Source organism: Pseudovirgaria hyperparasitica, assembly GCF_010093815.1.
Source record: "Pseudovirgaria hyperparasitica strain CBS 121739 unplaced genomic scaffold EJ05scaffold_17, whole genome shotgun sequence".
Lineage (NCBI taxonomy): Eukaryota > Fungi > Ascomycota > Dothideomycetes > Acrospermales > Acrospermaceae > Pseudovirgaria > Pseudovirgaria hyperparasitica.
Window position 1 is genome coordinate 474,169 of NW_022985565.1, and position 26,337 is coordinate 500,505.

At 50.5% G+C, this 26,337-nt stretch overlaps 12 protein-coding genes across 12 annotated transcripts in view; 2 read left to right on the forward strand and 10 right to left on the reverse strand.

The window, feature by feature from the left end:
- EJ05DRAFT_479723 (uncharacterized protein) overlaps positions 1–239 on the reverse strand; it is a 608-nt gene extending 369 nt beyond the window's left edge. Inside the window, exon 1 of the mRNA XM_033744729.1 lies at positions 53–239. Coding sequence (XP_033596640.1) covers positions 53–101 — 49 coding nt within the window. The 5' untranslated portion in view covers positions 102–239. The remainder of the gene's footprint in view (positions 1–52) is intronic.
- Positions 240–246: 7 nt separating this feature from the next.
- EJ05DRAFT_520962 (Flavocytochrome c) lies at positions 247–2,575 on the reverse strand (the record flags this gene model as incomplete). Its single annotated transcript, XM_033748753.1, has 4 exons — positions 247–2,072; positions 2,123–2,360; positions 2,414–2,482; positions 2,542–2,575. The coding sequence occupies 4 exons, from the start codon at positions 2,573–2,575 to the stop codon at positions 518–520; spliced, it is 1,896 nt and encodes a 631-aa protein (XP_033596641.1). The 3' UTR covers positions 247–517.
- A 1,097-nt stretch (positions 2,576–3,672) lies between these two features.
- Positions 3,673–4,472, reverse strand: EJ05DRAFT_489433 (uncharacterized protein; the record flags this gene model as incomplete). Its single annotated transcript, XM_033745787.1, has 4 exons — positions 3,673–3,750; positions 3,806–3,853; positions 3,911–4,332; positions 4,394–4,472. The coding sequence occupies 4 exons, from the start codon at positions 4,470–4,472 to the stop codon at positions 3,673–3,675; spliced, it is 627 nt and encodes a 208-aa protein (XP_033596642.1).
- Positions 4,473–5,606: 1,134 nt separating this feature from the next.
- EJ05DRAFT_479725 (uncharacterized protein) lies at positions 5,607–7,166 on the forward strand. The gene has a single exon (XM_033744730.1). It carries the CDS (start codon positions 5,878–5,880, stop codon positions 6,943–6,945), a length of 1,068 nt encoding a protein of 355 aa, XP_033596643.1. The 5' UTR covers positions 5,607–5,877; the 3' UTR covers positions 6,946–7,166.
- A 236-nt stretch (positions 7,167–7,402) lies between these two features.
- EJ05DRAFT_494569 (uncharacterized protein) lies at positions 7,403–11,773 on the reverse strand (the record flags this gene model as incomplete). The annotated part of the gene is made up of 4 exons (XM_033746203.1): positions 7,403–7,810; positions 7,946–8,112; positions 8,161–10,554; positions 10,594–11,773. The coding sequence occupies 4 exons, from the start codon at positions 11,771–11,773 to the stop codon at positions 7,403–7,405; spliced, it is 4,149 nt and encodes a 1,382-aa protein (XP_033596644.1).
- Positions 11,774–12,223: 450 nt separating this feature from the next.
- Positions 12,224–14,095, reverse strand: EJ05DRAFT_514206 (uncharacterized protein). Its single transcript, XM_033748503.1, has 2 exons — positions 13,456–14,095; positions 12,224–13,405 (listed from the first exon to the last, which is right to left on the reverse strand). Exons 1-2 carry the CDS (start codon positions 14,003–14,005, stop codon positions 12,429–12,431), a joined length of 1,527 nt encoding a protein of 508 aa, XP_033596645.1. The 5' UTR covers positions 14,006–14,095; the 3' UTR covers positions 12,224–12,428.
- A 228-nt stretch (positions 14,096–14,323) lies between these two features.
- EJ05DRAFT_152276 (uncharacterized protein) lies at positions 14,324–15,592 on the reverse strand. Its single transcript, XM_033739334.1, has one exon. The coding sequence runs from the start codon at positions 15,158–15,160 to the stop codon at positions 14,693–14,695; it is 468 nt and encodes a 155-aa protein (XP_033596646.1). The 5' UTR covers positions 15,161–15,592; the 3' UTR covers positions 14,324–14,692.
- Positions 15,593–16,237: 645 nt separating this feature from the next.
- Positions 16,238–17,220, reverse strand: EJ05DRAFT_514208 (PX-domain-containing protein). Its single transcript, XM_033748504.1, has 5 exons — positions 16,768–17,220; positions 16,677–16,702; positions 16,531–16,625; positions 16,422–16,479; positions 16,238–16,369 (listed from the first exon to the last, which is right to left on the reverse strand). Exons 1-5 carry the CDS (start codon positions 17,062–17,064, stop codon positions 16,306–16,308), a joined length of 540 nt encoding a protein of 179 aa, XP_033596647.1. The 5' UTR covers positions 17,065–17,220; the 3' UTR covers positions 16,238–16,305.
- Positions 17,221–17,974: 754 nt separating this feature from the next.
- Positions 17,975–18,711, forward strand: EJ05DRAFT_504298 (uncharacterized protein; the record flags this gene model as incomplete). The annotated part of the gene is made up of 3 exons (XM_033747546.1): positions 17,975–18,178; positions 18,234–18,388; positions 18,438–18,711. 3 exons carry the CDS (start codon positions 17,975–17,977, stop codon positions 18,709–18,711), a joined length of 633 nt encoding a protein of 210 aa, XP_033596648.1.
- Positions 18,712–18,895: 184 nt separating this feature from the next.
- On the reverse strand, positions 18,896–21,034 carry EJ05DRAFT_152135 (adenylosuccinate lyase). The gene is made up of 2 exons (XM_033739333.1): positions 19,468–21,034; positions 18,896–19,412 (listed from the first exon to the last, which is right to left on the reverse strand). The coding sequence occupies exons 1-2, from the start codon at positions 20,887–20,889 to the stop codon at positions 19,377–19,379; spliced, it is 1,458 nt and encodes a 485-aa protein (XP_033596649.1). The 5' UTR covers positions 20,890–21,034; the 3' UTR covers positions 18,896–19,376.
- A 146-nt stretch (positions 21,035–21,180) lies between these two features.
- EJ05DRAFT_504300 (MFS general substrate transporter) lies at positions 21,181–22,736 on the reverse strand (the record flags this gene model as incomplete). The annotated part of the gene is made up of 3 exons (XM_033747547.1): positions 21,181–21,517; positions 21,567–22,609; positions 22,671–22,736. The coding sequence occupies 3 exons, from the start codon at positions 22,734–22,736 to the stop codon at positions 21,181–21,183; spliced, it is 1,446 nt and encodes a 481-aa protein (XP_033596650.1).
- Positions 22,737–23,090: 354 nt separating this feature from the next.
- Positions 23,091–26,226, reverse strand: EJ05DRAFT_479731 (uncharacterized protein). The gene is made up of 4 exons (XM_033744731.1): positions 25,881–26,226; positions 25,421–25,816; positions 23,732–25,375; positions 23,091–23,682 (listed from the first exon to the last, which is right to left on the reverse strand). The coding sequence occupies exons 1-4, from the start codon at positions 25,977–25,979 to the stop codon at positions 23,365–23,367; spliced, it is 2,457 nt and encodes an 818-aa protein (XP_033596651.1). The 5' UTR covers positions 25,980–26,226; the 3' UTR covers positions 23,091–23,364.
- Positions 26,227–26,337: the final 111 nt, after the last annotated feature.

Below are 26,337 nucleotides of genomic sequence, written 5' to 3' on the forward strand. Positions count from 1 at the left end.
GAAGAGGAAGAGGAAGAGGAAGAGGAAGAGGAAGAGGAAGAGGAAGAGGAAGAGGAAGAGGAAGAGGAAGAGGAAGAAGAAGAGGAAGAAGTTTGTGACATTTGATCCATAGACACACCAACTAACCCCAAATAACCCTCCTCCCACTAACCCCCAACAACCCCAGCAAAACGAATGAATGAAAACAAATCAAACCAAGCCACAGCAGGGTAAACAAATATCTCTAATCCCCCTTCCAGTACATTCAATTCACTACCAAGAAACAAACGATTCAAGAAAAACTCATTCTAAAAAAAGTTTTCATTCATTTGCCATCTAGTAACTTGCGAATACAAAGATACGTTGCGACGCGACGTGAACCCCCCGGCCAAAATGTAATAAAATACAGCCAGCTATGAAAAGATGTATAGTCGAGATCATTCGTAAACCCGAAGACACAGACACTTCTTCCCCTCTCCCCCTTTTTTTTACAATTTATAACACCCTGGCTAAGCATACAGCAGCAGCAGCAGTACGCTCACGGGTCCAGGGTGATCTTCTGGCCCTTGACGCGGCCGATGACTATTTCGGGCGCGTACTTGGGAATAACCTCATCGTCGTGTAGCATCTCGAATTCCTCACTGGCGTCCTTGCCCATGTGGCTATATAGCGCCTGGGGACCGCCGGGGTGCTCGTCTACCCACTCGGTCAGATCAAGCACGATACCCTTGACGGCGATCCATAGATCGTCCTTCTTGTTGTGCTTGGCCACTTCCTCGAGCGAAATCTCCCGCTCGGGGATCTTGAACTCCTTTGGTGCGCTGGGCTTGGACACCTTGCCCGGGTCAGCACTGTCAGCACCAGCCTTCAAGATGGGGCCGGCCGAGGTCTGGGATTGTCGTGCTACGGCATCGGAGGCGCCGGTGCCTGATGAGCCACTCCAGTCGACGGTCACGCGGCCAGGTTGCGAGGGGTCGATGTGCAGAGAGATTTGGCCGAGACGCTGAGACGCGGACGACGCGCCTCCGGTAAGTGCCTTTTGGAAGAGGTACTTGCTGGCAGAGGCACCGGCAACACGTCCGTATACGACGCATCCGAGAAGGGAGGATCCACCGAGACGGTTGGCACCGTGGACACCACCTGCCAACTCACCACAGACGAATAGACCGTCGAATGGCTTGCCCTCAGAGTTCAAGCACTCGGCCTTGTCGTTGATCTCGATACCACCCATGGTGAAGTGGAGCACTGGCTCCATCTCGGCAACGTGGAAGGTGTCGCTGATGTCAAATGGTAGATTGTGGAAGAACTTCTTGTTCCATGGGCACTTCTCCTTGCCCTCAGCGATGGCATTATATGTCTTGTATGTCTTCTGAAGAGCAGCGTCACCACAGCCGATTGTCTTTGCAAGTTCCTTGCCAGACATCTTCTTCATGAGGCCACGGCCAGAGTAATGCCTCGTGTGGAAGTCGAGGACATTTGAGGCCTTCGAGTTGAGCACGAGGCGGATGGGCCAGTTGCCCTTCTCCTTCTGCTCCCACATCATGCCGGACACGTAGTCACGATGTCCGAGCTCGTCACAGAAGCGCTCGCCCTTGGAATTAAGGAGAAGACCTCCCTCACCACGCAGAGCCTCGGCAGCCAAGAACTTCCACTTGGAACCAGGGTCCTTGGGGTCTACAAGCCCGGTAGGGTGGACCTGGACCTTGTCCATATCAATGCCGTTGGCACCAATCGACATCAGCATTTTGTGTCCATCACCAGTGGCGTGCTGGCCGTTGGTCGTGGCAAGACCAAAGGTGTCTGGACGATGCTTCTTCAAAAGAGAAGAGTCACTGAAATCGGCAGCATAACCACCGGTGGCGAGGACGACTGGACCGTCGAGCGTGGTCTCCTCACCACCAAACTCGTAGGTCACACCAGTGATCTTGTTCCCGTCCTTGTTGACCTTGGTGACCTTGGCCTTCTTGATAAGCGCAACACGCTCTGGCTCAGACTCGCATAGCTCTTCCCATCGTTGCATCAGGGCATATGTGATGGCCATACCGGGGAACTTGGCATCGTGGCCACGGTGAGTACGGGGTTGGGAGTGACCACTGCAAGAAGATTAGCATGGAATCAAGAACCGGACTGCTCAAATACGCACCCCAGCCGTGAGACAAGAGTCAGATCGAGGTTGAAGACATCCTGCAGCCACTCGACGGCAGCTGAGGATTGATATGTGAGGACCTTGATCAGATCTGGACGAGCCTTGTCTCGCGCGGACTTCAGTGTGTCGTCGTAGAACTGCTTCACACTGTCCTCGATCTTGTGGTCGACTTGTGTCCTCGTCAGGGCACCGTTGATACCCGAGGTGGCCTTTGTGGAGTTTCCTCCCATAAAGTCTTTGCAACGACGTCAGCTTCCAGCCCCGGGTGTTTGCGCAAGATACACATACTGTTCTTGTCAAGCAGAACGACGTTGCCACCAGCCAGGTAGATGGAATGTGCGGCGCTCAAACCGGACACTATTTTATATTGTCAGCCTACAAACAGATATGCGGGAGTGGCGGCCAAGTGAACTTACAGCCGGCACCGACTACGATGACTCTCTGCGACATGATGGATATGCAATAAGACGATGAGGGTGGAGGTGAGGATGGAGAATGGAGAATGGAAGAAGGGAAGATGGAGCAGGAGAAGAGAGGATAGGAAACAAACAGCACGTGGAAGCAGACTGGCGGCGGGCCGAGTTCTTAAAGTGTATGGAATGGTCGGAGTGTGTACGATGCACTTGTTCCTCCTCTCGCTCTCACTCTCTCCCCACAGTCGCCCCAGACTCTCGCAGCAGCCTCGGTACAGTGGGGGCACTAGCAGCAGCATAGCCAGCCAATCGCGCCTACCCGAATGTCAATGATTCAACAGTTGCACCCGTGCGTACTTGAGATGGCGCATATGCAATTATGGATAGCACTCTCTACTGACGCAGCTTGTTCTGTAATAAACAGTTGCAGCTGTAATTAACCAACTTTAATAATTGTCACTATTATAAGGTCCTCGGCATGTGAAAGGCGACCTGCATGGGCTTCACAGGTTGCATCCTAGGCGTCTTGCTTATGACCTCCGTCACGCGCAACCCCAAAGCTCTGGCTGGCGGGAGAACGCTTGGGTCGTGGGCCCTGCGTGGGTCCTGAAAGAGAGAAAGTCTGGCAGCATGTATTAGCATGTGAAAGACCCCCGGAGCTGTATCAATTTTCTCCTATTTCCGATCTTCTTCACATCTGATATTCTCCCTTCTTCATGGTACCTTTTGATGTCTGTATTCCATGGTGAGAATACTTGTTTTACTTGTCTACGTTTCTCATTGAAAGAACCCTAGCAGCCCTCGGTGTATCAGTGCGCGACCAACCCCCGAAGTGCCTGCTCAAACTGGTAATTCTCGCCTGTTGTCGCCAGTCTTCTGTCAGAACTATGTGCATTTGCGCATTGAACGCTGCGACACGACTTGCATGACGATTCAGTCACCAAAGACACGCAGGAATACAGCTGTGCCATAATAGTGTATCTACTGATGTGAGCCTCTGCTAGCATCAATTGTTCCACCAGTCATTGCAGACAACATGTACGTATTGAGGCATACTACTTGTAACATGCCGAACTTTTCAGATTATCACGACATTGCAACCAGACTGTCCTGCCATCATAATTTCGGATCTAGTCAGACGACATTCTTTGCAAGCCACTGCTCCCAGTCCTCCTTCGAAAACCCACTCGAAATGCTTCCTTCTACGGCACCCTACAAACAGTTTAACACACATCACATTATATCAGTAATGCCAAATGATACTCACATTGAAGAGAACAGTAGGAGTAACATGAATGCCTACCAGTCGGTTGTACTTCAGGTCTCGTCAGCCCCAACTGCTCCCAACAAACTGTCGTGAGATTATGCATACCTTGACCAAAAGCTTAAGGTCGTTCGTCACGCCATTACCAATATTGAGTGCACCACCCTCCCCTGGCTGGTCCGAGATCTCCAAGAGCTCATAAAACTTATTTTCATCAATGCCGACACCTGCAGCAATCTTCCCTAGTCTCTTGTAGGTATCATTCCGAGCCTCGTTCACGACGTTGACGTCGAAGAACTCGGTTTGTTTCTCAAACAGCGCGTTGGAGAACTCCCAGAATTTGTTGGGCGCGAGCTTCAGGACGGCAATACCAGCCTCGTGAGTCAAAGTACTTGACGGATGCCATGGCTGGATCTGTTGTCGGAAAACGACTTGAAGCTTTCCAGCATACTTGTTGCGAACGAGAGGGAGGACGCTCTGGTACACGGTCGTGAACTGCTTCTTGGAGAACGGGCAGACGTAGTCGAGGTCTAGTGACGATATTTATTAGCTTGACCCTTCTATCAAAAGGTTCTTCCACTGGTCACTTACACAGCTCAAGACTGTGCACAGCCTTTGGCTGTCTGCTTTCGGCGAAGATTTGTCCAGCGAATTTTGGTGCCAAAGCCATTTTGCAAGTCTATTATGTATGTCAAGAAGCGGGGTAGAGGAAAGGAGTTGTAAAGGCTAGAATGCACAAGTATAATAAAGAGCCCAAAAAAATTGTTGTATGAGGTTCGATTGAAGACAAAGGTCTGATAGCTAGATATATAATTGGAATATGCCGATCTCCTTTAAATGACGCTCAATTGTAATGACGTGACGTGAGTCGCCGCAGCTCCGAACAGCGGTGCCGCAACTTTGGCGGGGCTGATCCTCTACGGATGGATTCAAGGTCAACCTATTTGCCCACCGTTAGCTTCCGACTCGCTATACGCAGCAGCAGCAAAACATGCAGAAATAAACATTCGTTCAGATTCCCAAAGTATAAGCATCGACGACCTGCATTTGTCGATACCGGCCATGCCTTTTCCGGCTCTTCCTATCTTGAAGTTTTGTAAAGGGTAAAGAAAATCTCATCATCGAGGTGTGAATGTGTGGGCAAGGCGGCATGTTTCAACGTACCTGATCCGTTTCACCCATGTCTAGCCCAAACGTCTTGCGTATCTGATCTAAAGGCCAATATCCTGAAATCGTGCTGCGATAATTAGCGGACGTGGAAAGCTGCACAGCCTCTATGATCAAGCGTCATTTGCATATAACGACGGATCTGGGAGCCGTGTCGAGGTGTTCTAACGCGACGATGTATCTGCGGCAGCAAGACGACAAACAAGATACCGACTGTTCTTAATTCAGCGATGACTGCATGGCGGAGACTCGCTATTGGAAAATCGCCAGACCACCGGAGCAGGTAAAGGTTCAACAGATATTCGTCACACTATGCATCACATTGCGTCCCTGCAGCCGAAAAATCTCGGTGCCTTGGTTGGCGGTAAGGTCGTACGTCGTAGAGCTCACGAAAGTATCGCATTTCGAACAGAGGGGTAAGTTTACCACAATAATGCCGTACAATTGTCTGTAGAGAGTTCGCTGTCGTGTAATCGCGAGTCTTCACGGATGAGGGAGAGCAGGAGACAACCACGCGAAGAATAATATCGCCAAGACAAATTTCTTCGCAGACGCTGACATAATCATAGCGCTAGGACTATCACGGTAATACCTGGATCCAGTGCTCGGGAATACCTCTCTCGTCAACTCTCCAACAGTAACGTGATCGAACATCTAAACGTGTCATAATCATTAGCTGGGATACCAGAACCAGTTTGTCCGTCCCGTCATCATGGTTCTCAAACATGGGAGCCGCTGGGGATCTGCATTTGCTGATTAGTGTGGCCGGGCGACATGAGGGTACTCATCTAATCAGCTTCAGGTGCGGGTGCTCACATGGTTGTCGAGACTCATATAGAAAGAAGCGAACAGAATGAAACTACTCCTCCCATTCTTCGCAGACATAACTAGATTCCTGAACACCAAACATGGATGAAACCAGCGACCTCCCAAGCACAAGCACAAGCAGCAGCAGCGCCGCAAGCCGCGTCTTCGCCGTCGCCGAGCTCCTCGAACAAATCCTCCTCCATCTCCCCCAGAAAGACATCCTCACCTCCCAAACCATAACTCCATCCTGGCTATACACAATCAAAGGCTCCAGCAAGCTCCAACGCCGCCTCTTCCTCCTCCCCCAGCAGCCCCAGAACACCCCATCATCCAAATCCAAGCCCACAGGCAGCAAACACGACCCACCACCAACCCCCGACAAAAAACACATCACAGTCACAACCTTCCTCGGCAGCATCCAAATCCCCCATCCCCTCCACGCAGCCTCATCCGCCCTGACCCCCAACAACACCACCACCACCACCACCCCGGAGATCTGCATCAACCCGCTCCTCCCATCCATACCCACCCTCCCAGCCGGCCACTGGAGCATCACCGCAAACACCTTCAGCCCAACATCAGCCTTCCCCTCGCCCGCCTGGCTGCCCATCCCGGACCCCTTACTCTACGACATATACCGCGCGCAAACGCCAACACTCGAGTACGACGCGCCCATTCCCCGCCTCCCACCATCGGATCCAGACACCTCCACCAGCTCAACCCCACGCGAGCCGCCTTCCGCAGGCACTACGCAGCACTACTCACCACCAACACTACCACCACCACACTCATGGCGCGCAATGTACACATCCCAGCCGCCCGCGACACAGCTGCGACTCTCGCTCGTGCACGAACACGTCGTGCTCTCGTTCCGGAGCAAGAAGATGGTGCACTCGGCACGGGCGTACCGGAGCCGCATGCTGACCGCGGCCGACGGCGTGAAGATGGGCGCGGTGGTGGATGCCGCGGAGACGTTGCTGGCGGAGGAATGGGGCGAGCGGACACGCGAAGGGCCGAAGATGTGGGCGAGCCGGGAGCACGTCTGGATTGTGGAGGCGGTGGTGGCGAGCGCGGACACGGGCCCGCCGTGCAGGTGTCGGGACCGGGAGCGGTGGGACGGGGGAGGACGAGGCGTGTTTTGGAGGGATGCTGGGGATGAGGAGTGGTAGGTATCAAGTATGTAAGTAAGTGGGAACGGATCTAAACACTGGATTTCGGGATGAAGAAGGTCTGATGTGTGTATCGAAGCGCATGATGCACTTTTGCGGACAGCTGCGGGTAGATGGAATTCATCAGGTTTCTGGCAACCAATGTTTAATTTACAGGACCCCCTAATACCAACTTGAGATAAAATGCGAGTATGACATTTTTCCAGATCCAGTTCTTTGAACACCAGTCCGTATCCGCCGTTGGATAGAGCAGGCTCGTGCTCCCAAATATAGACGCCGGCGCTAAATGCAGGAAAAAATAGATGTCAAAAGTCGATGACCGTGAGAGCGTGAGTACGATTGCGGTCGTGTGTATTAATTATGGCAATTGCAGTGATGGCTCCCCCTGTAGGTACCGAAATGATCACTCGGCCAAGATAGCACCTGTGTCGAGGTAGGTCGAGGTAGTTCAAAAGAATCACTGCGGCTGCGAAGGCTTCCGCCCAAAATTGAGCTTCAGCTTCGGAGTCTTAGTCTCAGGCATCTGAGTACTCTGCGTTGCCCCAGTTGCACCGCCCATCAATGCTGCCGCTGCGCTGGCAAATGCGGGCGGAGGAGCATTCGTTGGCGTTCGAACTTTAGTGTCAAACTTCGGAGGGCTCATCTTTTGTCTCTTTGCAGGCGGCAAACCGATGGCACCGAAAGCTGCGGCCGCAGCTGACGCAGTGGGTGGTGTTGCAGCAGTTTTACTGTTGCTTCGTTGTTGTGTGGTTATATGCGGAGGGGCTGGTGTTGAGGGAGGTGGGAGGTTATGTGAACCTGAAGATCGAGGTTTTGGAGTTTTCAAAGGTTTCGATGACTGGGTTTCCCAGTCACGAAGACGCTTCTTAGACACTTTCAGCTTGACTACTAAAGACTGGGGTGAAGCTTTGTGGGGTAGTGGGGATGGGCGAGAACTTATTATAGGAGCTGTAGCAGGGACAGGGAGTTGAGCAGGAGAGGAAACGGGCGGCGTTCGCACTACTGGGGCAGCAGTGCTTACTCCAGTGTCTGAAGGTCGTGTTGAGAATTTGATCTTTAGGGGCTTCGTTTCTGCAAGCGGCGAAGGCGCCACTTGGCTACCGACGGGTGGGATTGGTTCAACTGTTGGAATGATAGAACCATCGGGTATCGCGAGCTGTCCTGGAACTGATTGCTTTGAAGTAGGGATTGGAATCAGCTTTTTTCCTTCCCAACGTACTCTCTCGCTTTCAGTGAAAATAAGTCGGCCCTCGCCGGCGTATGTCACCCGCCAGTAGCGTGGCATCCGGACTTTGATGACTAGTTTGTCTACAGTATCGTAAAGCAGGCCACAGACGTCAAGCAGATCTTCGATCTCCTTGACGCCGGTTATCGATGACCTCAACGCGGATTCCATGGCGGTCTTGAGCACCTCATTGTTACCCAAATCTTGCTTCAAGCCTGATTTCGCGAGATCCAAAGACTTGTTGCGCTGTTCGACACCTTCAGGATTTGTTTCTGCAGTCATCTCTTGTTCTACCACGAATCCGACGTTTTGAACATTAGTAGGTCGGACCGGCCGACTTTCAATCGTCAGTTCCCCTGTCGCGAATTGACCAAGACCACGTCCAAGAATCTGATATGCTTGTTCTCTCACGAATGGAGACGGGTCGGCTTCCAACTGGTGTACAAGGAACTTCACAAATGCACTATTTCGGAGCATGCCAAACTGTGTCAAGCAACCCAGCGCTTTCAGTCGGACCAGGTCTGAATTGCCAGGCCGGGTATATTGCATAAACTCGGACATTCTCCTTGGTATGGCACCCCTGACCATTAACTTCAGTTGGCACTGTAGTGCGGTGATCGTGTAAACATTCTGAAATGAGGGTATCCATTCGTCGCTTCGTTGGTATCGGCTGAAGAGGTTGTTAGCGCTTTCGAGAACATCCAGGTCGTCAATTTCAGCTTGTAGGTCGTCACTGTTGACTCTCGGGACGCGTAACGTTTCAGCAAGAGCATCCATAAGACCAGCGACGTAAAAGTTATCAGAGAAATCATTCTCCGAATTGTCATTGTCTCGCAACCGATCCAGGAAGAAGTGCGAGATATCACTCGGGGCCTGGCCGTTATCGTCCTTGATCCTAGCCATCGCTTTGATGATAGACAGCTTGATGATATACGCCGCACGATTGGAAAAGTCATTCATCCGCGAGACGGCACTACCATTGACCTGGTTGCAGAACATCTCTGTAAACGCCTTCTTCAAATGCGTCTTGCCAACGAAGTTGCAATCGTTCCTGGTAGTAGCGAATGTCACTAGAGCATTAGCCGCCATTGTCCTGATTCCATGGTAGTATCGGCTGTCGGCAAGCGTTCGAGTAAGAATAGTTGAATATAACGGTTTCAGTAGTCGGTGTGCCGCTGACAGCCAACGAACAGAGTCGACCTGAGCTACGACGTCCTTGTCTTGTTGCAGTTGAGACACAAACATGTAGTCCTCCATAGCGACCTGGATGCGACCCAGCCATTCAAAATCTGCATCCATGCGTATCCATTCGTATGATTCTTGCCCCATTTTGTCCTCGTCGTCCTTTGGCCAGTCAACCAGCGACCAATCTCTCATCTCATCTTCAGTTTGAAGAACATCGCCTAGACAGTAAATGAGGACATCGTTCTCATTGTCTCCGCCGACATCGATTCCAGCAGCAGCAGCAGCTCTCTCCTTAGCCCTCTTGCTTCGTTTCAGACGCTTGTATTTCGTATGATATGGAATCTCCGCTTTCGTCGTCACATCTTTGATGTCAATGATATGCTCGTAAGGAGTACCATCAGCCTCATGTATACGAACGGTCATAGGACCGGTGAATACAGGCTGTACCGGGCCAGCATATGCTTGATGGTTCTCTTCCTTTACTTCCCGCATAAAATTCAGCGAGGTCAGGTTCTCATCTGGTGATGCTTCTGCTTGTTGCATCTGACTTTGTCTGATGTTGATTTCCACGTTCATCTTCTTCTTATTGAATCTTTGACTGACAAAGAACAACGGACAACCGGCGCCGTAGACCCACTGCCGGAAGAAGACATCGAGCTTCATATGGCCAATTTTCTCGCATATATGCATAAAGCTAGCGGTGGAGATTTCGCCGTTCTGAAGTGTACCAGTTTTTGCGTTCAACAGCATCCGGTGAATGCACCGGGGGACACCATTCCGTCCGCTCGCCTTGATAAGACGTTGGTTGAGTATGAACAGTATGGCAGGCGCTTTGAGCTTCATGAAGTCGAGTTCTTCTGGGTCAACGAAGAGAATCTTTCCAAGGTCGTAGACTGAGGGGCGCTTCACATCGAGCTCTGCGACTCTATCGGCGTAGGACTTTTGACGAAACCTGTAGTCGTTCTTACCGAAGAGGGTTTGGAGGAACATATCAGTCATGAAGAGAGCGCCCCCGACGACAACCCACCAATCCTCTGGTTGACTTGGTATAACATGTACACCAATCCATTGATTTGCTAATGCATTTGTCAAAGTCCTTGTGACCGTGTCGAGCGAGTCGAGTATTTTCTCTGGATATAGAAGTCTTGTGCTGCATATTGTCAGGGATGCAGTATCCACAACTTCTGTAGTCGAATCCTCTACGAAGCAGACGCTATAGGTTCCAAACGGATAGGAACCGAAGTTTATCACGAAGTAGTCTGTAGCGCTGGGCAATGTCATGCACGTATTGCGGACTTCTTCTGCTCGACCTGGTAAGGCGAACGCGCTGACACGAATGGCGTTAGATCCCAGCATGTCATCCTGGTCACTCTCACGGTATTCGGAGAGGTCAATATGTTCAAAAGGACCAATAGCAAAGCCGATATGGTGCGCAGCAACAGGCTCGAGACATGAGAAGGACACAATCTTCTTTGAGGCATCGGACAGATCGGCAACTTCATCAGCCATCTCTCCCGAGCATATGACGACCAGGTCGAGGTTCTTCTCTTCCTCGTCGAGGTCCATTAGGTCTGGTAGAGCTTCATGAACAGAGTCATGTGGGGATAGTCCATTCCGCAATGTAGTTTCTGGAACCCTCGGATCGGGGAGCTCGGATTTCGGGAAAGCGTCACCTAATGTCTTGTGACATCGTACTGATATTTCCCACGGACACCTGGATGACGCACTGTCGACGCAGGGAAAGACACATGAGGCACGGCCTGGGAGTGCTGAGTTCCTGGTATATGCATGCGGGTACTTGCAGTCTCCATCCTCGATGCCAGCGAAATGGAGCCCGTCTCTTATATCTGCAAGCTGAAATGTGATGTTGACTCTTAGGGGCCTGAACAACGGGCCTCCTTTATCATCCATTTTCAACAATGTGGAATCACCTCCTACATTGCCGTCCACTTCATCTCCTCTGCCACCTGTAGTCCTTGATAGCAAGATCTCGGCGGCTTGAGGTGAATTTGGATCCAACTCTTCAATCTGCACCCCCATCGGTATATCTATGGTGAGTTCCTCATGTTTTTGGGCACGCAGCCGATCGATTCTCGCACGAAGAAAGTGATGCTGATTGACCGTGACCGTAGGATATAGTGAGAGCCCTGAATATGGATCCACATGGTCTATTGGCGCCTGTCGGCCTTCCACTGAAGCGCGAATGGACTTGCACTGGCGACAGTTCAAGCTTATCGTCTTCAGTTCTTTCATCGTAGGCTGAATGGTAATTTCCGTCTTCCCTACCATAGTACGTGAGGCGAAATCCACATCGAACTCCAACTTCTGCGAGAGAACTGTAAAGCCGTGACCGGGCTCAAGAATCTGCGCTTCCGCCGCCTCCACCTCCAACTCAAGGGCTTCCAGCACCCCAGGCATGACGCCTTCTCTCTAGCCGAATATTTGAAGCGAAGTTGCCCTCCGAGCTCTCATATCTAGACAGAAATAGGCCGGAGTCTGAGGTTATCTTCCACGTTGATGGTATTCCAGGACGGCGCGCAGGCGAGGACGTCGCGCGAGACGCGAGACGCTAAGGGCGCGCAGAGATCGGGGGAGGATCCGTATAGAGATTGCGAATGCTATTCTCTTCCAGGCTTTCAGAACAGTCAGTAGTATGACGTCGAGATGCTGTGTGTCGCGGGTATAGATGTTCGCAAGAGTAAGTTTTGTGGTGGGCGGTGTTTGCGACTTCCGCAGGAGTTGTCTAACTGATTGGGCATTGACTCGTTGATGCCTCATATGCCAGGCATCAAAGCTGTGACGTTTGCGACTCGTGATGAGAAGGGGTGAATGGTCCAGGAGATTCGAGTGACTCACTATAATGAATGGCGAAAGAAAGACTGTAACAAGACTATTGTTACATGCAGGTCTGTGTTTGACATCGAGCAGAACAATGGCTACCACAATTGCTACAATAATGTGTGCTATGTACCGCAATGTTCCCATAGTGCTAGGCTTGCTTAAACGCTGGACAACAATACACTCCCTTCCACTATAACGCCACCAATGCATATACGATCCCAAAACAATCCAATCATTTGACATTTCCCGTACTTTCACGTTTCATGCGCCGCTTTTTTCGAGCATGGTCCTTCAATGCTTCTGGCGTAAGATAGTCATGTGGTAAGGTGAATTCGGTATCTGCCACCTCAGGAACAGGTTGACCGAACGCGAGCGCTGTTCGACCGTGTCGGTGTGATCCGAGGGCAGATGCTCGGAGGTGGGGTTTGGCGAAGAAAGAAGTGAAAGGCTCATTCGATTCTGGCTCAGGCGGATGCAGATAGACGACTGGAGGGTGTGCCTTCGGCCGCCTGGCGATGACCGACGCAGAACTTGCCTCTTGTAATAGCTGATGAGCAGCAGACGCATCTATGTCACTTGAATTCGGAGCATCACTGTCTTCTGCCGGGGTTGTTGGCTCGTCATCAACTTCACTGTGAGCTTTGCTCGCAGCTTCCTCTTCTTCGCGAGCCAACAATGCGGCCTCTTTCTCTGCACGTTGGCGCTTTTCTCCTTCTTTCCATATGCGGAACTTGTCGACGAGAGCTTGGACTTCAGAGAGAAAGTAGTTACGCTTCGGTTCCCAGTCACGCTTTTCCCCATCGGTCACACCAGATATGCCCATGATGCGCAACCAGTCCGGGCCCTGCAGACCTTCGAGAAGCCTGTCGAGGTGGACCTTCTCGTGCATGGCTCTTTCCTTCTCAATGTTGCGGAGTTGTTTCTCTTTGCGCTCTGCTCGCCGGTGTGGCGCAAAGAAAACCTTGTCATCGAGAGGGTCCTCTTGAGATGGGTCATGATGTGCATGTCTATACAATGTTGAGAAATCAATGATTGGAAAGTTCATTTGCGAGGATCGCCGTTCGACAGTGTGTGTCGACGATTTGATAGATGGGCGCCGTGATTTGGGCGACAAGCTTGTTTTCGATGGGGACGGAGTCATGGCTTGAGCGATACCGGCTTTAATCGACTCATCGGTTACGAGGATGGGCGTGTCAAGATCCAGGAATTCTAGCTTGGTGAGCTTCATGGCCATATCAAATGATGATTTCAGTGCGAACCTGGTTCTCGAGGAGCGTCATTTATCACATCGTCGTAATTACTGAAGTATATCGCAAGATCGCTTTTGAGCCTAGATCCAGCTCCATGTGATCGTAAAGATCGTTTGTCCTCTTTCTTTTCGGTGTCTGTGTTGGGCGAGAGAAGGCTCTCGCTCCGTTCATTTGTCTTAAGGGTCAATTGATGAGACGAAAGGTCATCGGCAACAATGTCAAGAGTTTTCCGTACCCCATTAGTCGTTTGGAGAAGATTCCCATGCGGTTGTGTGACAGTAACTCGAGTAGGTGGTCTAGGGCGCTCGCGTGCAGCGCTCTTGCTCACTGTGGCGGTGCTCTTTTTCGAGGTCGGTTTAGGGGTACCTGGGTTCAGCTTAAGTCGCTTCCTGGCGACGGATGTTGTTTCGACGATGATGGGTAATGGGTTCGGATTTGCAGCGCGACGCGTCGATGCCGCGGGCGTCGCGGCGAGACTCTCCTGGCCAGTAGGCGCGCGGCTTTCAGAATGAGCAGAACGACCGGACGACCTCAACGAGGGCTTTGAGGTACTGTTCATGGCTCGTTGGACGATATTGTGTCATTGTTCTCGCTAGCATTGCATTTAGACTGCGATCGGGACGGAGATGCTGGCTTCGGACTCTTGCCATTGCCTGTCGTCAGGAAAATGAAGCGAGCTGGGGCTTTCCGCAATTTGTGCCTGAGGCAAGAACTTAGCTCGCCGCTAAGATAACAATGTTTAGGTTGATGACTGCCTTGTAGCCACTGATGATGCGTTTTGAGATTACAAGCAACAAAGTCTTCAGATCTGCGGTCTAATATGATATCCAGTCCACCTTCCTATAATACACGATCAAAGCATAATTATATTCTTACTCGGAGCCTTGTGTACTGAACACTAATCAATTCTGACATCTCACCCAAGAGGAACTCCAAAACTTCCTCCCCGTCCTAGTCGATGGAGTACATAATAATCAGTTAACGTCGAGCTTGAAAGTCTTAAAACAGTAACGTCTCACTATTTAATGCCAAGGGCGTCACCTGCTGCCTGTACGTGGTATTATCTGGTAAGCTCAATGTGATCTACGCATATTCACTTATGGAGGTGATGATGGATGAAATTTGAAACATAATGTAATCCATTATTGAATAATTGCGGTACTACGAAGTGCTTGGTTTGCTTCGTCGAAAGTGGTATCTAGCAGGTGGAAAGTCGATTTATGTACTGGAATGAATTCGACGGGTCTCATGCAGCAGCTGGGGGCGCGGCAGGCTGAGCTGTGGTGGGAGCTGTGGTGGGAGCTGGGGTAGCCGCAGTATCAACAGTAGCTGGGGGTGCACTGCCTGGCGGCGCCGCCGTGGTCGTCGCAACAATTTCGGTGGTTGCACCAGTTGCTGGGTCTTTTTGCGTCTCGGTGGTGGTGACAGTGGCAGTTCCATCCTTGGCCTTGGCTTCAGAGGTAGCTTTCTGCTTCCCCTCCACGATGGCCTTGACGCCGGCTCCAATCTCCTTAGAAAACATGCCGAAACCACTCTTCTTCGCAAACTTCTCAGCTACAGACCCGGCGTGCTTGCCAGCATCCTTGTGGGCCGCGAGATCGTCTGCAGTCTTTTTGTTGACATGCTTATCTTTCTGCTCCTTGAACTTGTCCAGAAAACCCATATTGGTGGATGATTTAGGGATTCCAAGTGAAGAAAATACGCTACACAGCATTAGCCAGTCACATTTTAGACCAAGTGATGACTGAGGCAGTTCTTGAGTCACAGATACTGGAGATGGGAATATTGACAAGTGCAGGTGTTTGGATGGTGACGGATATTGAGTAAAGCTATACGAGCAGGAAGAAATAGGAGATAGTCACCTTTGCCCTGGAGGATCAAACGAGGAAAGAAGTGCCGGTGGAATCGTCGTCGGGAGGCACAGAAAACCTTGGGGCTGCACCTCAGCTTTTAAGCCTTTCTACTGTTAAGAATAGACATCCTTAATATGAAGCGGCATGGGTAACTAGGGGATTAGCTTCCCGCAAGTTGCTATCACAGAGCGGGCCAGCCTCAGCCCCTCGCTTAATTAATCTGTAAACGGTATTGATAAACGCCGCTGCTACCATATTCAGCGCAGCGTCTCTCGCAGACAGGTGAAGCCTTGCAGGGAGCTGGGCGACAGTGTCACTGCACTTGTGGAATACGAAGAGCCAATGGTTTCTTAGACTTGTCCATCGCGCCTCCGCCGAGGTTGCGGTAGTATGGTGACCCGAGCTGAGCTCAGAAGCTGAAGTCAACAGTTTCCCATACCGAAAAAAAAGAATTGGACAAGGGGTCGATCAGGTGCTCAAAGGACGTTTTCCCTATTTCAAGGTTGTTGTGGATCCTGAACACTACAATTACCTGGCAAAGTAGGCTATCTCATATTTTGTTGTTGGGACAGCCTTGCGTCGTTTCATTGCCTCTCGAGCCGCCCAGATATCCCCTCATAATCATTGGCTTGGTAGAACAGTTGATGGTATCGTGTCCGCAGGGATGACTTCTCTTTTGTTGGGTATACAAATCCAGGTCTACACGAAGGGCGTTGACACACACATCAATATAACCTCCTCGAGTCTTTGATAGTGTGCAGCAAAGTGATAACCAGACTGCGGCGGCGATGTGAGTCTTGAAGCTGTCTGCTTTTGTGTACAACACGCCAAACTTCGGTGTTGAGGCTTGTTCGAATCATGCCATGTCTCCACGACCTAAGTATCAAGAGTTCATAGTCTTTACGATGAGCAGTCCAAGATAGAAATGGCATCAAACAGTACAAGATCCGTGGAGTACGTACGATAGCCCCTGCCAGTGCGTAAGGACGCTTTTCGAAAGCTCGACTTAGGAGAAGAGAAAATCTTTCAGCACGGGGGAGGCTGAGAATTCTGGATTGAGAAGGACACAGCTATGTGTAATCAGTCACAATGAAGCTGTGATGCGGTGAACACATCACTTACTTCAGGAAGTATGCCAAACCTATTCTTCGTCGTTCAAGAAATCGCGGTCGGAGTTTTGCTGAGTCGATGTCAGTGAGTCACAGTGTGGTATCATGCAGAGTATACATACATATGACACTCTTTGGTGGCATCTCAGGAAGGGCTGCTTCAGCAAGAGGAAAAGTCTGAACCAATTTCTTCCGGAGATCATCGAATTCGGAGTATCTGCTAGGTCGTCAGTACCACCTGAAAGATGATACTAATGGTATGTCGAACCTTTTCCGAATGGTCATTGGGCCACCCTTAAGAAGCATGAGGGTTAGACATTTGTATACAAGAAATTCTGGTCTAGACGATTGAGACTTACATCAAGTGTCTCCACAATACAATTCCAGACGACATATGCGCCCACACCGGGTAGATTTCCGTCGACCACGACATAGTCATCGATCGTCACATGTTTGGCCCAGAGTGCTCTGCTAGATTCGGAGTTCTCCTCTGTATTATCTTCAAGGCGGATAGTCTGACCGTTATCTGTAGAGATTTGGCTGGTAGTGCGTCGGTGGGCTCCCCAGTATGGTGGGATGATGTCTTGAAGGCTGGATTTTGAGGGACTATTGGATGACGAATGCTGGGGTTCTGGGTTTGGCATAGCATCGGCCATGCATGAAGCGGCCTGGCGGCAGATAAGAACCGTGCCGAGAAGATGGTGAAGTGAGGGAAATGGATAGGCGTAGCCAAAAGTGTCGCAGCGCGGGGCGGCGATAATGATGCGTCAATGAATATGACGGGAGTTGGTGCCATGGATCATGATACCGTCTGACAGTAGCGCTGTGGAATCAGGAATCAAGATCAGGGTCCATTGATCCACAACGGCCACTCTTCTCCATGCAAATCCGTCGGATGGTCCCCATTGGCCAGTCCCTCAAGCTCTCTACCACTCCTCACGCATCTCAACAGCCATGAGACGGCATATGCTATTGATGTTGTTCTATTGATTCTGAGTCGGCATGTCGACGGCGACTAGTAAGGTCATGATGTTGCTGCTGTGTGGGATGCATACCTCAGGTTGAGCCCACTAAACATCAATCGAATAGAAAACACTCGGCAGACAACCATCAAGTGTCACAGGGCTACTCCGCAGTGATGTCTTTCCACGACAGGTATTGATTAGCTGCACAAAGACTAACTTTTACTGGGAGTGCCACCATATTATTCGGGACTAACTTAGTCTGCAGCTCTGCGACAAGGCGGCCAGTGCTTTCAATATCTCCCTGTAGCGCGCTCCCTGTCAGTGTCCGACCACTTCTTCTCACAGCTCCGTTTGTTTCTTCCATCACAACCACCACTACACCACACTCGCTTCTGGTCATCACCGTACACTCGCTTTTCTTCGTTGCTCACTTGCTCCTTTTACTCTAGAATCTTCTAATCACCCTTCGAAATCTCTTCATCCCGCTCCAATTCGTCTTTGGTACGTTGTTCTGCTTTTCTTGCCGTGCCACACGGCTACGGACCATGCCACTCCGTGTCACGCAACTGACTTGAGAATGGCAGAACAAACGAGATTCACAATGCGGACCGTAACCATCACCTCTATTGTACTTGCCTTGGCCAGTAGCAGCTTCACCCAGAAGACTTACAACATCGACCCCAGCTCGGTCAGTTCAAGCGACAGACAGTCCTGGTGCTTGAATCAGAAGACCCAATGCCCTCTCATCTGCCTTCAAACCAACAATGGCGAAAGTGCTACGACCCGCTCCAACACTTGTGATCCTGTAAGCCCGACTGTCTTTGAGATACATGATGATCTGGTCCTCACAAATACTACAGAAAAACCTCGAGTACAGCTGCGTTTGCGAAGATGGAACATCTCCAAACCTTACAGAATACTCCTTGACCATCCCATTCTACGAGTGCCAGGAATTTGGCAACCAGTGTGTGAAGAACTGCGGGCTCGCCAACAATGCCTGTGCAGACCGCTGCCGGTATGTTCAAAGTCTCTCACTTTATGACCTTCAACTAACCACACTCCAGCGCCGACAACCTCTGCGGAGCTCAAAGTCCCACACTTTCAAACACTACCAGCACTGTCGGGCCTAAATCTACAACTGGGCCGAGCGCCACTTCTGGAGCTGCCGATGCAGATGCAACCGGAGACAATTTCCAATCCCTTGATGGAAGCGACAACAACCAAGGCGGCAACAATGGCAACAACGGTGGCACCGGAGCAGCAGGAGTTTTAGGTGCCAACTTCGGATTCGCTGTTCTAGTGTCTGGCCTGATCGGAGGCTTTGCCGTACTGTTGTAGAGAGATTAGTGACGCACCTCAGGACTTTCGACTGGGAGAGCTCAACGCGTCTCGGACGCGTCAAGACGAACTCCCGCACCTCCTTACCATTACCGCTATTTTCGCACGTTCAACTCAGATTTCTATGAACGCATATTGAGCACCGGCGTTGCTGTCGGGGCACCGTCCACTCCTTGTAATACTGGCAAAGCATAGCGTCTCACACTGGCATGGTATTCTTGCATGGGCAGCTGGAGCAGGCATATCTAGACTGTCTTTTCCGACTATATCCTTCTTTTAATGGATTGATAGGACCGCTAATGTCGAATAATGACTTGATCCCATATTTGAATATATAAAACAAGAGCGTTCTAGGAATCTTCAGATCTGCTGTGATGGCTCGTTTGTGATGAGCACCGCCGTTCAATCTTAAATTATACGCCAGAAGCCGACCGATACGTTCTAAGTTCCGACGCTAGCATAGTCGAGCCAACCAAATGTCCGTAGAGCCATGCGAAATTGCTCCGCAATTTAATGATCTGGGCGATCTGATCGGTCGTTGCCGTATCGAAGTTCCCCTCGTCTAGTCTTTCTATACGCAGGGAGAAACAATAATGGACGAAGAGTCCCTGGAATCCGCGAGTAATGACGGACGAACGTCAAGTTGTGCGTACAAGGCGAGCTGTTTATACATTCAGCTGTGCCGCTTTCACATTTTGTAGCTGTACACATCAATCAGTATCGCAGCAGTCATACTTTAACCGTGCCGTCACTCACATCAATATTATAGGGCCGCAGCGCGTCCTCAACCTCGCCCGTGATGAATTTCTCTACCTGCTGCGGCGCACGTCCTATGAAGCTGCTGGGCTCCATCAGTTTGTCCAACTCGCCATGAATCGGCGCAAAGAAGGCCGTCCGCTTGATGCGCTCGATCAAGTCATTCTGACCGCCCTCGTTCTTGACTACTGCCGCAGCTTCATGGGACAGCACCCGAATTTCCTCGTGTGACTCCTGTCGCGATACGCCCTTCTCCGCTAGCGCCATGATGACGTTTTCCGTTGCCATGAAGGGGAGCTCCTGCGCGATGCGGTTCTGGATGACCTTCTCGTACACAACGAGCCCGTTTGAGATGTTGTCTAGCAAGATTAGACACGCGTCGGCGGTCAGGAATGCTTCGGGGATCGTGATGCGGCGATTTGCGCTGTCGTCGAGACTGCGCTCGAACCACTGCGCGGCATAGTTTGTCAGGCCGTTGTGCGTCAGGCTTTGGAGATGGCGGCCCAGAGAGCACATGCGTTCGGAGCGCATGGGATTGCGCTTATATGCCATGGCCGACGAGCCGATCTGGTCTTTCTCGAAGGGCTCTTCCATCTCTTTGTTGGCGGCCATGCGGCGAATGTCGCCCCCGATGCGCTCGCAGGTGGCGCCAAAGTCAGCGAGGTAGTTGATTATAGTGGTGTCGACTTTGCGGGAGTAGGTTTGCGAGGTGATGGTGAAGGCCTTCTTGAAGCCGGCTTTTGCTGTGACGACGGCGTCGAGTTGCTCAACCTTGTCGTGATCGTTGTGGAAGACCTGCAGGAAGGAGGCTTGGGTACCGGTAGTGCCTTTACAGCCACGGAATCGGGAGGCGAGGGTATCACGAGAATGCTCGAGGTTGGTCAGGTCCATGAGGAGATCGGTGATGAAAAGAGCGGCTCTCTTGCCGATGGTTGTGAGTTGCGCAGGCTGGCCGTGTGTGTATGCAAGGCATGGCATGTCTTTGTACTGCATCGCGAACTCGCTCAGTCTCTTTATACATGTCGCCAATTTCTTGATGAGGATGTCCAGACCATCCCTGAGGAATATGAGGTCTGCATTGTCAGTAACGTAACAGCTCGTCGCCCCCAAATGTATGATGCCCGCCGCTGCCGGGCATGTCTGCCCGTATACATGAACGTGGGCCATGACATCGTGTCTTCTCCTACGCTCTTCCACGGCAACGTCTTTGAACTCTTCATCCGTGATTTGTTGGCTTGACCTTAGCTGGTCGATGGCTTCGTCACTGATATCACACCCCAATTCTTTTTCTGCCTCAGCAAGCCATGTCCACAGCTGACGCCATGTCGAGAATCGCTTCCGTGCAGAGAAGAGATATTTCATTTCATCGCTGCAGTAGCGCGTGTTGAGAGGTGACTGATAGACATCGTGCTCGGATACCATCTTAAATTCCGACAACTGACCTGTTATTTAGGAACAATCAGCGATGTGATTTTTTTTCTTGAATCTCACGATGACGAGTGAAAAATTCATGGCGGGGGTGGGGCAAGCTGTTTCAATCTATACCCTTTTAAAGTGGGTACTCAGTTGTCGGTATGAGGGGTACTGGCATCATATGGTCGTCCAATTTGTCTGTATAGGCCGCTCAGGGTATTTGGAACCTTGTTCCCTCAATTTTTAAACTGCTTCCATATAACACTAAGCAGAACCCATATTGAGTCTAAAAAGACGGATTTACAAGTTGACCCGAAACTTGTGTCTAATTGTAGTGCCATACTTCATGAACACTAGTGGCGCTGGAGCCAGAGCTACGCCGATAAATGCAAAAACGCTGATGCCCCAGCCATACCCCAAACTTTTGAACAACGAAGGCGAAAACAGCGGCACGACCCCGCCGAAAAAGGACCTGAAGACAGCGCCTGCCGCTATAGCTGATGCAGCATAGGCTTCAAAAGAATCGATATAATAGTTTTGCACCGTGTTGATGATCATAACTTGTCCAATGCCGTAGAAATAGGTGGCAAGAAGTGTAACAGGCCATGGGGCCTTGTACTCTACAGTCCATGCAAACCTGAAGTGAGTCAGTAATGGTTTCATGTGGGGTTCGTTGAACATTATACCAGAAAAGAGCGCCAGGGACGAGTACCGAGCCAATATTTGTTAATGGAAGCCTGAATTCTGGCTTCCCTTTCCCGCCATCGTTAGAAGCAAGTCTGTTGTAAACTGTATCTATCTTAGGTACGAGGAACCAGACAGCAGTGAGGAATCCTAGTCCAGGACCAAGGTATATCAATCCTACTTGCTCCGAGTTGAATCCATACAACTCTCCGTAGATATCCTGGAAGTTTGTGTAGAGACTGTATGTAGTCGCGAATATCAAAGCCTGGTAGATAGACATAGTGATGACGATTGGTTGCAAAAATATGCGAAAAGGCCGTGCTAGCGACGTCCTGAGTTTCCTTGAAAGGGGTCTTCGATCTTCACTTGTGAATGTGTACCTGTCAGTAACATCCTCAATTTTCTCGCGCGCTCTCTTTCGCAAAGCGAGGATCCTCGGTGCATACGATTCTTTCAAGAAAAGCCATCCAGCCAGAGTATTGGCAGCGCAGACGATGAGGAGCACCCAATAGACCCATCTCCACCCAAGTCTTTGTACAATGACTCCACCAAACAATGGCCCCAACGTCGGGCCCAGCAAGGGACCTAGCAGATACCAACCAAACACACCAGCCCTTTCGCTTGCAGGGAACATATCACTGATTGTGCCACCACCATTGGCAATGCCTACACTTCCAAAAAATCCCGAGACTGTGCGAACCGCAATCAGTAACTCGATATTCGGTGCGAGGGCGGCAGGTATCTGCAGCAGTGTGAAAGTGCTGAAACCGACCATGTACAGTACACGCCGGCCAAAGGTCTCTGAGAGAGGTGCGAGGACCAACGGACCGATTCCAAGCGCTATTACGAAGCCGCTTTGCGTCGCTACGACGGCCCGAGTGGACGTGTTGAGATCGTCAGCAACTTGCTGTATACCGGGTGTGAACATGGAGCTTGCAAGAGGGCTAAGAATTGCCATAGCGGCGATGACGGCTACGTTTGTCATTTTCTTGGAGCGAGGCCACAACCTCGGGTTCTCGCCATCGTCCTTTGCGAAATCAATGTACTGTTGGGCGTAAGAAGCTGTGAAAGTGAAGCTGATAGGTCTGGAAAGTGGATGTAAGTACCTCATATTGGGTTTCGGCTTGCTCGCCGCCGTCTCTTAGCAGAGGCGTACGTTCATCGTGTGCCATGAGACTTAGTAGATTGAGAGCTCGAAGTGCCCGGAAAGTGAGAAGACGATAAGATGGCAATGAGAGCGACGAGCGACCATATTGCTAAGGAGTTAAGAAAAGATGGCAATGGACATTGTATTGTGTGCTGTTGCCGCTTGCGCTAGAACGACGCGCAGATCCATCGTCACCGAGGCGTTCATCGATGACGAACCATGGCATACGGGCCTGTTGGGCAACAACGTGACTAGGTAGGTCACTGGCTAGGCGACTCTGCTTTGCCCCCACTACCCGTATGGTTGTGGATCCTGGAAATCGGCATCTGCTACAGGGAGTGGATTCCTATACTTTACAGATGGCATTGTGAATAAGTATGCATGACTGACGTAATCATTATGAGCTGCGTCTGACAGCGGTACTTCAAATATGATACAGTGTACATGAATTATTTGTGATACAGGTAGTTCCGTACCTTGAAGTGTCTGAAATATGTTACATGTAGTGTTCTGAGCCGCGAGAATCCCTGCCACCATGGGACATACAGTTGTGACAGAGGATCGGAGACGAAGAGGAATCCTCCGAATGTATAGATACCGAAGAAGCCGGCTTCCTTCGTCGACTGTGTACAAAATTCCACCAGCTGCCGCATTTATAAAACTTCGCCGACAATTTTAGCCGCCTCTTTGTACGTTTTCAAAAGTTTTTCGCACTTTTCCCTTTCTGCCTTGATCGCATCATCCTCGTACAGTAAATCTTGAAAGAGGTCTTCCTTATATAACTCACTTACGAGCCTGTTTTGGACAACGTCTTTCGAAAAATTGACCAAAAGATGCATGATGGCTTTAGGGACCTGGTCAGCTATCGTCTCGCGAACGATATTGAAGTACGATGAGATAAGCCTCCGAATAAGCTCGGTCTCGAGAGCTTCTCGTTCCGTAAGCGGAGGAACATCACTTTCGCCAAATTGCTACCCAAGTGTCAGTGAGAGTGCGCAACAAATAAATAGAGAGGCTTACGAAAGGTGTGTCATAGTAATCACGGGCTTCCGACCCATTATCAAGCTCTTCTTGAGCTACCTCCAGAACATGACGGTCTGGTCGGTCGATGGTCCGGGTGTCGCCCCTTCGCAGGCTAGTAGCTATGCTTGGCTGCGAGTTCTGGCTAACATGGCGACTTCCAGGTCGATTTTCTGGCACTTGCATGCCAACCGGTGCAGAACTAGGGACACCATCCTTACCGAAGAAATAATTTAGGAAGCTGTCGCGAGCGGATCCTTGAGCAGCACCATGGCTCATGCGATTTGGCGAAGAAGGGCGCGCATTGTTCAATGCAGATGCGATACTGTGTGCTCCATGGGTTCCAGTTCGCACAGCAGGAGACATGCTCCTACTAGTCTTCGAGTGACCTCTCACAGCCAGTGTTGACGGCTTGTCTGTAGCTTCCACCGCTTCTTCATCGTCTTCAGGAGTATCGACACCGTTCAAGCCATTGAGGTCTTTCTGGCGTCTCTTTTCGCGTTTGCGCCTCTCTTCGTTCAGTGCTATTTTCTTTTCCTGCTCCTTCCGGTCATTGATGACGGAAGACATAGCTGCTGCTGCGCCAAGAAAGTTGGGGTGGTTTGTGTTGATATATGCTCGTTGGATGGAGATCAGACTTTCCACGTAACTTGAGCATGGACCAAGACGTTCACGAAGAAGATCAGAAACTACTTCAATCAGTTTGCCTTGCAACCGAGGGTATCGGCTTAGTTCGGTGGATCCGCAAGTGTGTCCGATTTTGATCAGCTCCTCGTAAACAAGCTCCACACACCGATGGCTGGGAATTTCGAGAAGTTTGATTTGAGGCTTCACAAGAAGGTCGAATGCCATTTCAGGGACAAAGAGACTCGGACGTGGTCCTGTCGAATTTCTGATCGCTGTACGGATGTCTTGAACCGAGAGATTCGTATTTGGATCGATAAGTTCCAGTGAGTTTCCGAAGACCGAATTAAATATGTAGTAGATTCTGGCCCCACCACAAAGCTCTTTTGTAGATATTTCCGAAGACGTACCATCGATTGATGATATGAATGACGAGGCAAACTTTGTCATCTGTTGTAGGATAAGAGAACCGCGATGCTCCTTACCAGTAAAAGCTACGTCTCCATAGCTCGCCAATTCCTGTTGGGTCTGGCCCATCAACGTGTTCAGGCGGGCTTTGATATCAGGCAAACGTTCTCGGATGTGATTCATAAGGGTAGTATTGAGGCTTTTTGCGAGAAACTGGGTGCCACATCGAGTCGCCATATTCCTATAGGCTGGATGGTGCCTAAAGAAGTCTCTTTCGGCTTGAAGCGCATCGGCAAGAGATTTGTTCCCCTGGATGTCTTGCTGTGACCTGTTTACAACTCCGATAAACCCCAGCTTGAGCGGATATACGCGCCCAGTGAGAATATCGAGAGCATTTGTGCCATGGTCCATCAGATCCAGTTTTGTAAGTACGCCTATGGTTCTTCTACCCATGGGATCTACGTGTCGAGCCAGTTTCAATGCCTCGGAATTAACAATGTCTACGTTGGCGGGAGACACGGCTAATATGATACTATTGGGCTTCGCGATATACTCAGTGATCAAGTTTCTCGTCTGCTTCTCAATATCTGTAGGCTGGTCGCCAATGGGAACCTACGGAGTTAAGTCTTGCAGCAAGTTAACGTGGGATCGACCAACCTTTGTAAGCCCGGGCAGATCGACCAGCGTCAAGTTGAGGACATGAGGCGAGTACACTTTCAGATTGATAGGTTGCCTATTGATGCCTTTGTTGTTTCCAGCTATGCGCGCCGTCTCTTGTTCGATTTCTCTCTTTATGTCTCCGAAGTCGAAAAATCTCCTCCCTGGGATATGGTGAAACTCACCCCATTCCTGATGACCTGCGACGCTCGCTGGTGTATGTGGTATGTGAATTTCATCGCCCTCTGGTCTATCATCCCGATCACTTGGAACGTTGATGAGTTGCAGGATCAATGGCCGACGGGTGACGATACCACTACCACGTGGAAGGAAGTCTCTACCGACAATGTTTTCGAGAACTGAAGACTTGCCGGAAGATTGCGACCCAACAACTACCTGAATGCAGCAGTGAGTTACGGCTCATTGTCTCTGAGTAAACGTCTGATGAAGTGGGGCATACTATTTGAGGCAAGTCTAAAGAGTCGTTTCCAATAGTATTGAAAACCAAGTCCTGAAGCTTGTTCACGATCCCAAGTAGATCATCGCCGAGAGCCGCCATGGTGGACAGGATGTTGTGCTGGAAGAGCCTCCTCTGCAGGGGCAATGTCCGCGACGATAAACAGAAGCTTTCGGGGTCGGTTGTTGCGATGGAGGGTCGTTATCGCAGGCCAGACACGGCTTCAAACCGCTGGTGTAGCTGTAGGTGGGCCGTTTGACTTGGATTCCAGGCACGTTTGGTAGTAGGAGATGATATGGAGAGATCGTGTTGGGTGCGCAAGTAATGTTTTCGCGGTCTTCTTCCAAGGCAGATGCAGATGCAGAGTACCACACATGAATGGATCGGGACTAGTCAAGCCTCCGCCGAGGTCTCGCCACAATTCGGGCTGAGGCCAATCAACACTAGATACAACTTTCGG

Excerpts from the sequence above, each read along its gene's own strand:
- EJ05DRAFT_479725 (XM_033744730.1), top strand. The coding sequence starts at position 5,878 with ATGGATGAAACCAGCGACCTCCCAAGCACAAGCACAAGCAGCAGCAGC.
- EJ05DRAFT_514206 (XM_033748503.1), bottom strand. The coding sequence starts at position 14,005 with ATGAACAGTACCTCAAAGCCCTCGTTGAGGTCGTCCGGTCGTTCTGCT. Across the intron at positions 13,406-13,455 it reads TGACGCTCCTCGAGAACCAG|AATTCCTGGATCTTGACACG; the intron begins GTTCGCACTGAA and ends TCACCAAGCTAG.
- EJ05DRAFT_152276 (XM_033739334.1), bottom strand. The coding sequence starts at position 15,160 with ATGCTGTGTAGCGTATTTTCTTCACTTGGAATCCCTAAATCATCCACC.
- EJ05DRAFT_514208 (XM_033748504.1), bottom strand. The coding sequence starts at position 17,064 with ATGGCCGATGCTATGCCAAACCCAGAACCCCAGCATTCGTCATCCAAT. Across the intron at positions 16,626-16,676 it reads CCAATGACCATTCGGAAAAG|ATACTCCGAATTCGATGATC; the intron begins GTTCGACATACC and ends ACGACCTAGCAG. Across the intron at positions 16,480-16,530 it reads GCCACCAAAGAGTGTCATAT|CAAAACTCCGACCGCGATTT; the intron begins GTATGTATACTC and ends ACATCGACTCAG.
- EJ05DRAFT_152135 (XM_033739333.1), bottom strand. The coding sequence starts at position 20,889 with ATGGTATCCGAGCACGATGTCTATCAGTCACCTCTCAACACGCGCTAC. Across the intron at positions 19,413-19,467 it reads TGCGGCCCTATAATATTGAT|CTACAAAATGTGAAAGCGGC; the intron begins GTGAGTGACGGC and ends TGATGTGTACAG.
- EJ05DRAFT_479731 (XM_033744731.1), bottom strand. The coding sequence starts at position 25,979 with ATGGCGGCTCTCGGCGATGATCTACTTGGGATCGTGAACAAGCTTCAG. Across the intron at positions 25,817-25,880 it reads CTTTAGACTTGCCTCAAATA|GTAGTTGTTGGGTCGCAATC; the intron begins GTATGCCCCACT and ends TGCTGCATTCAG. Across the intron at positions 23,683-23,731 it reads ATTACTATGACACACCTTTC|CAATTTGGCGAAAGTGATGT; the intron begins GTAAGCCTCTCT and ends ACACTTGGGTAG.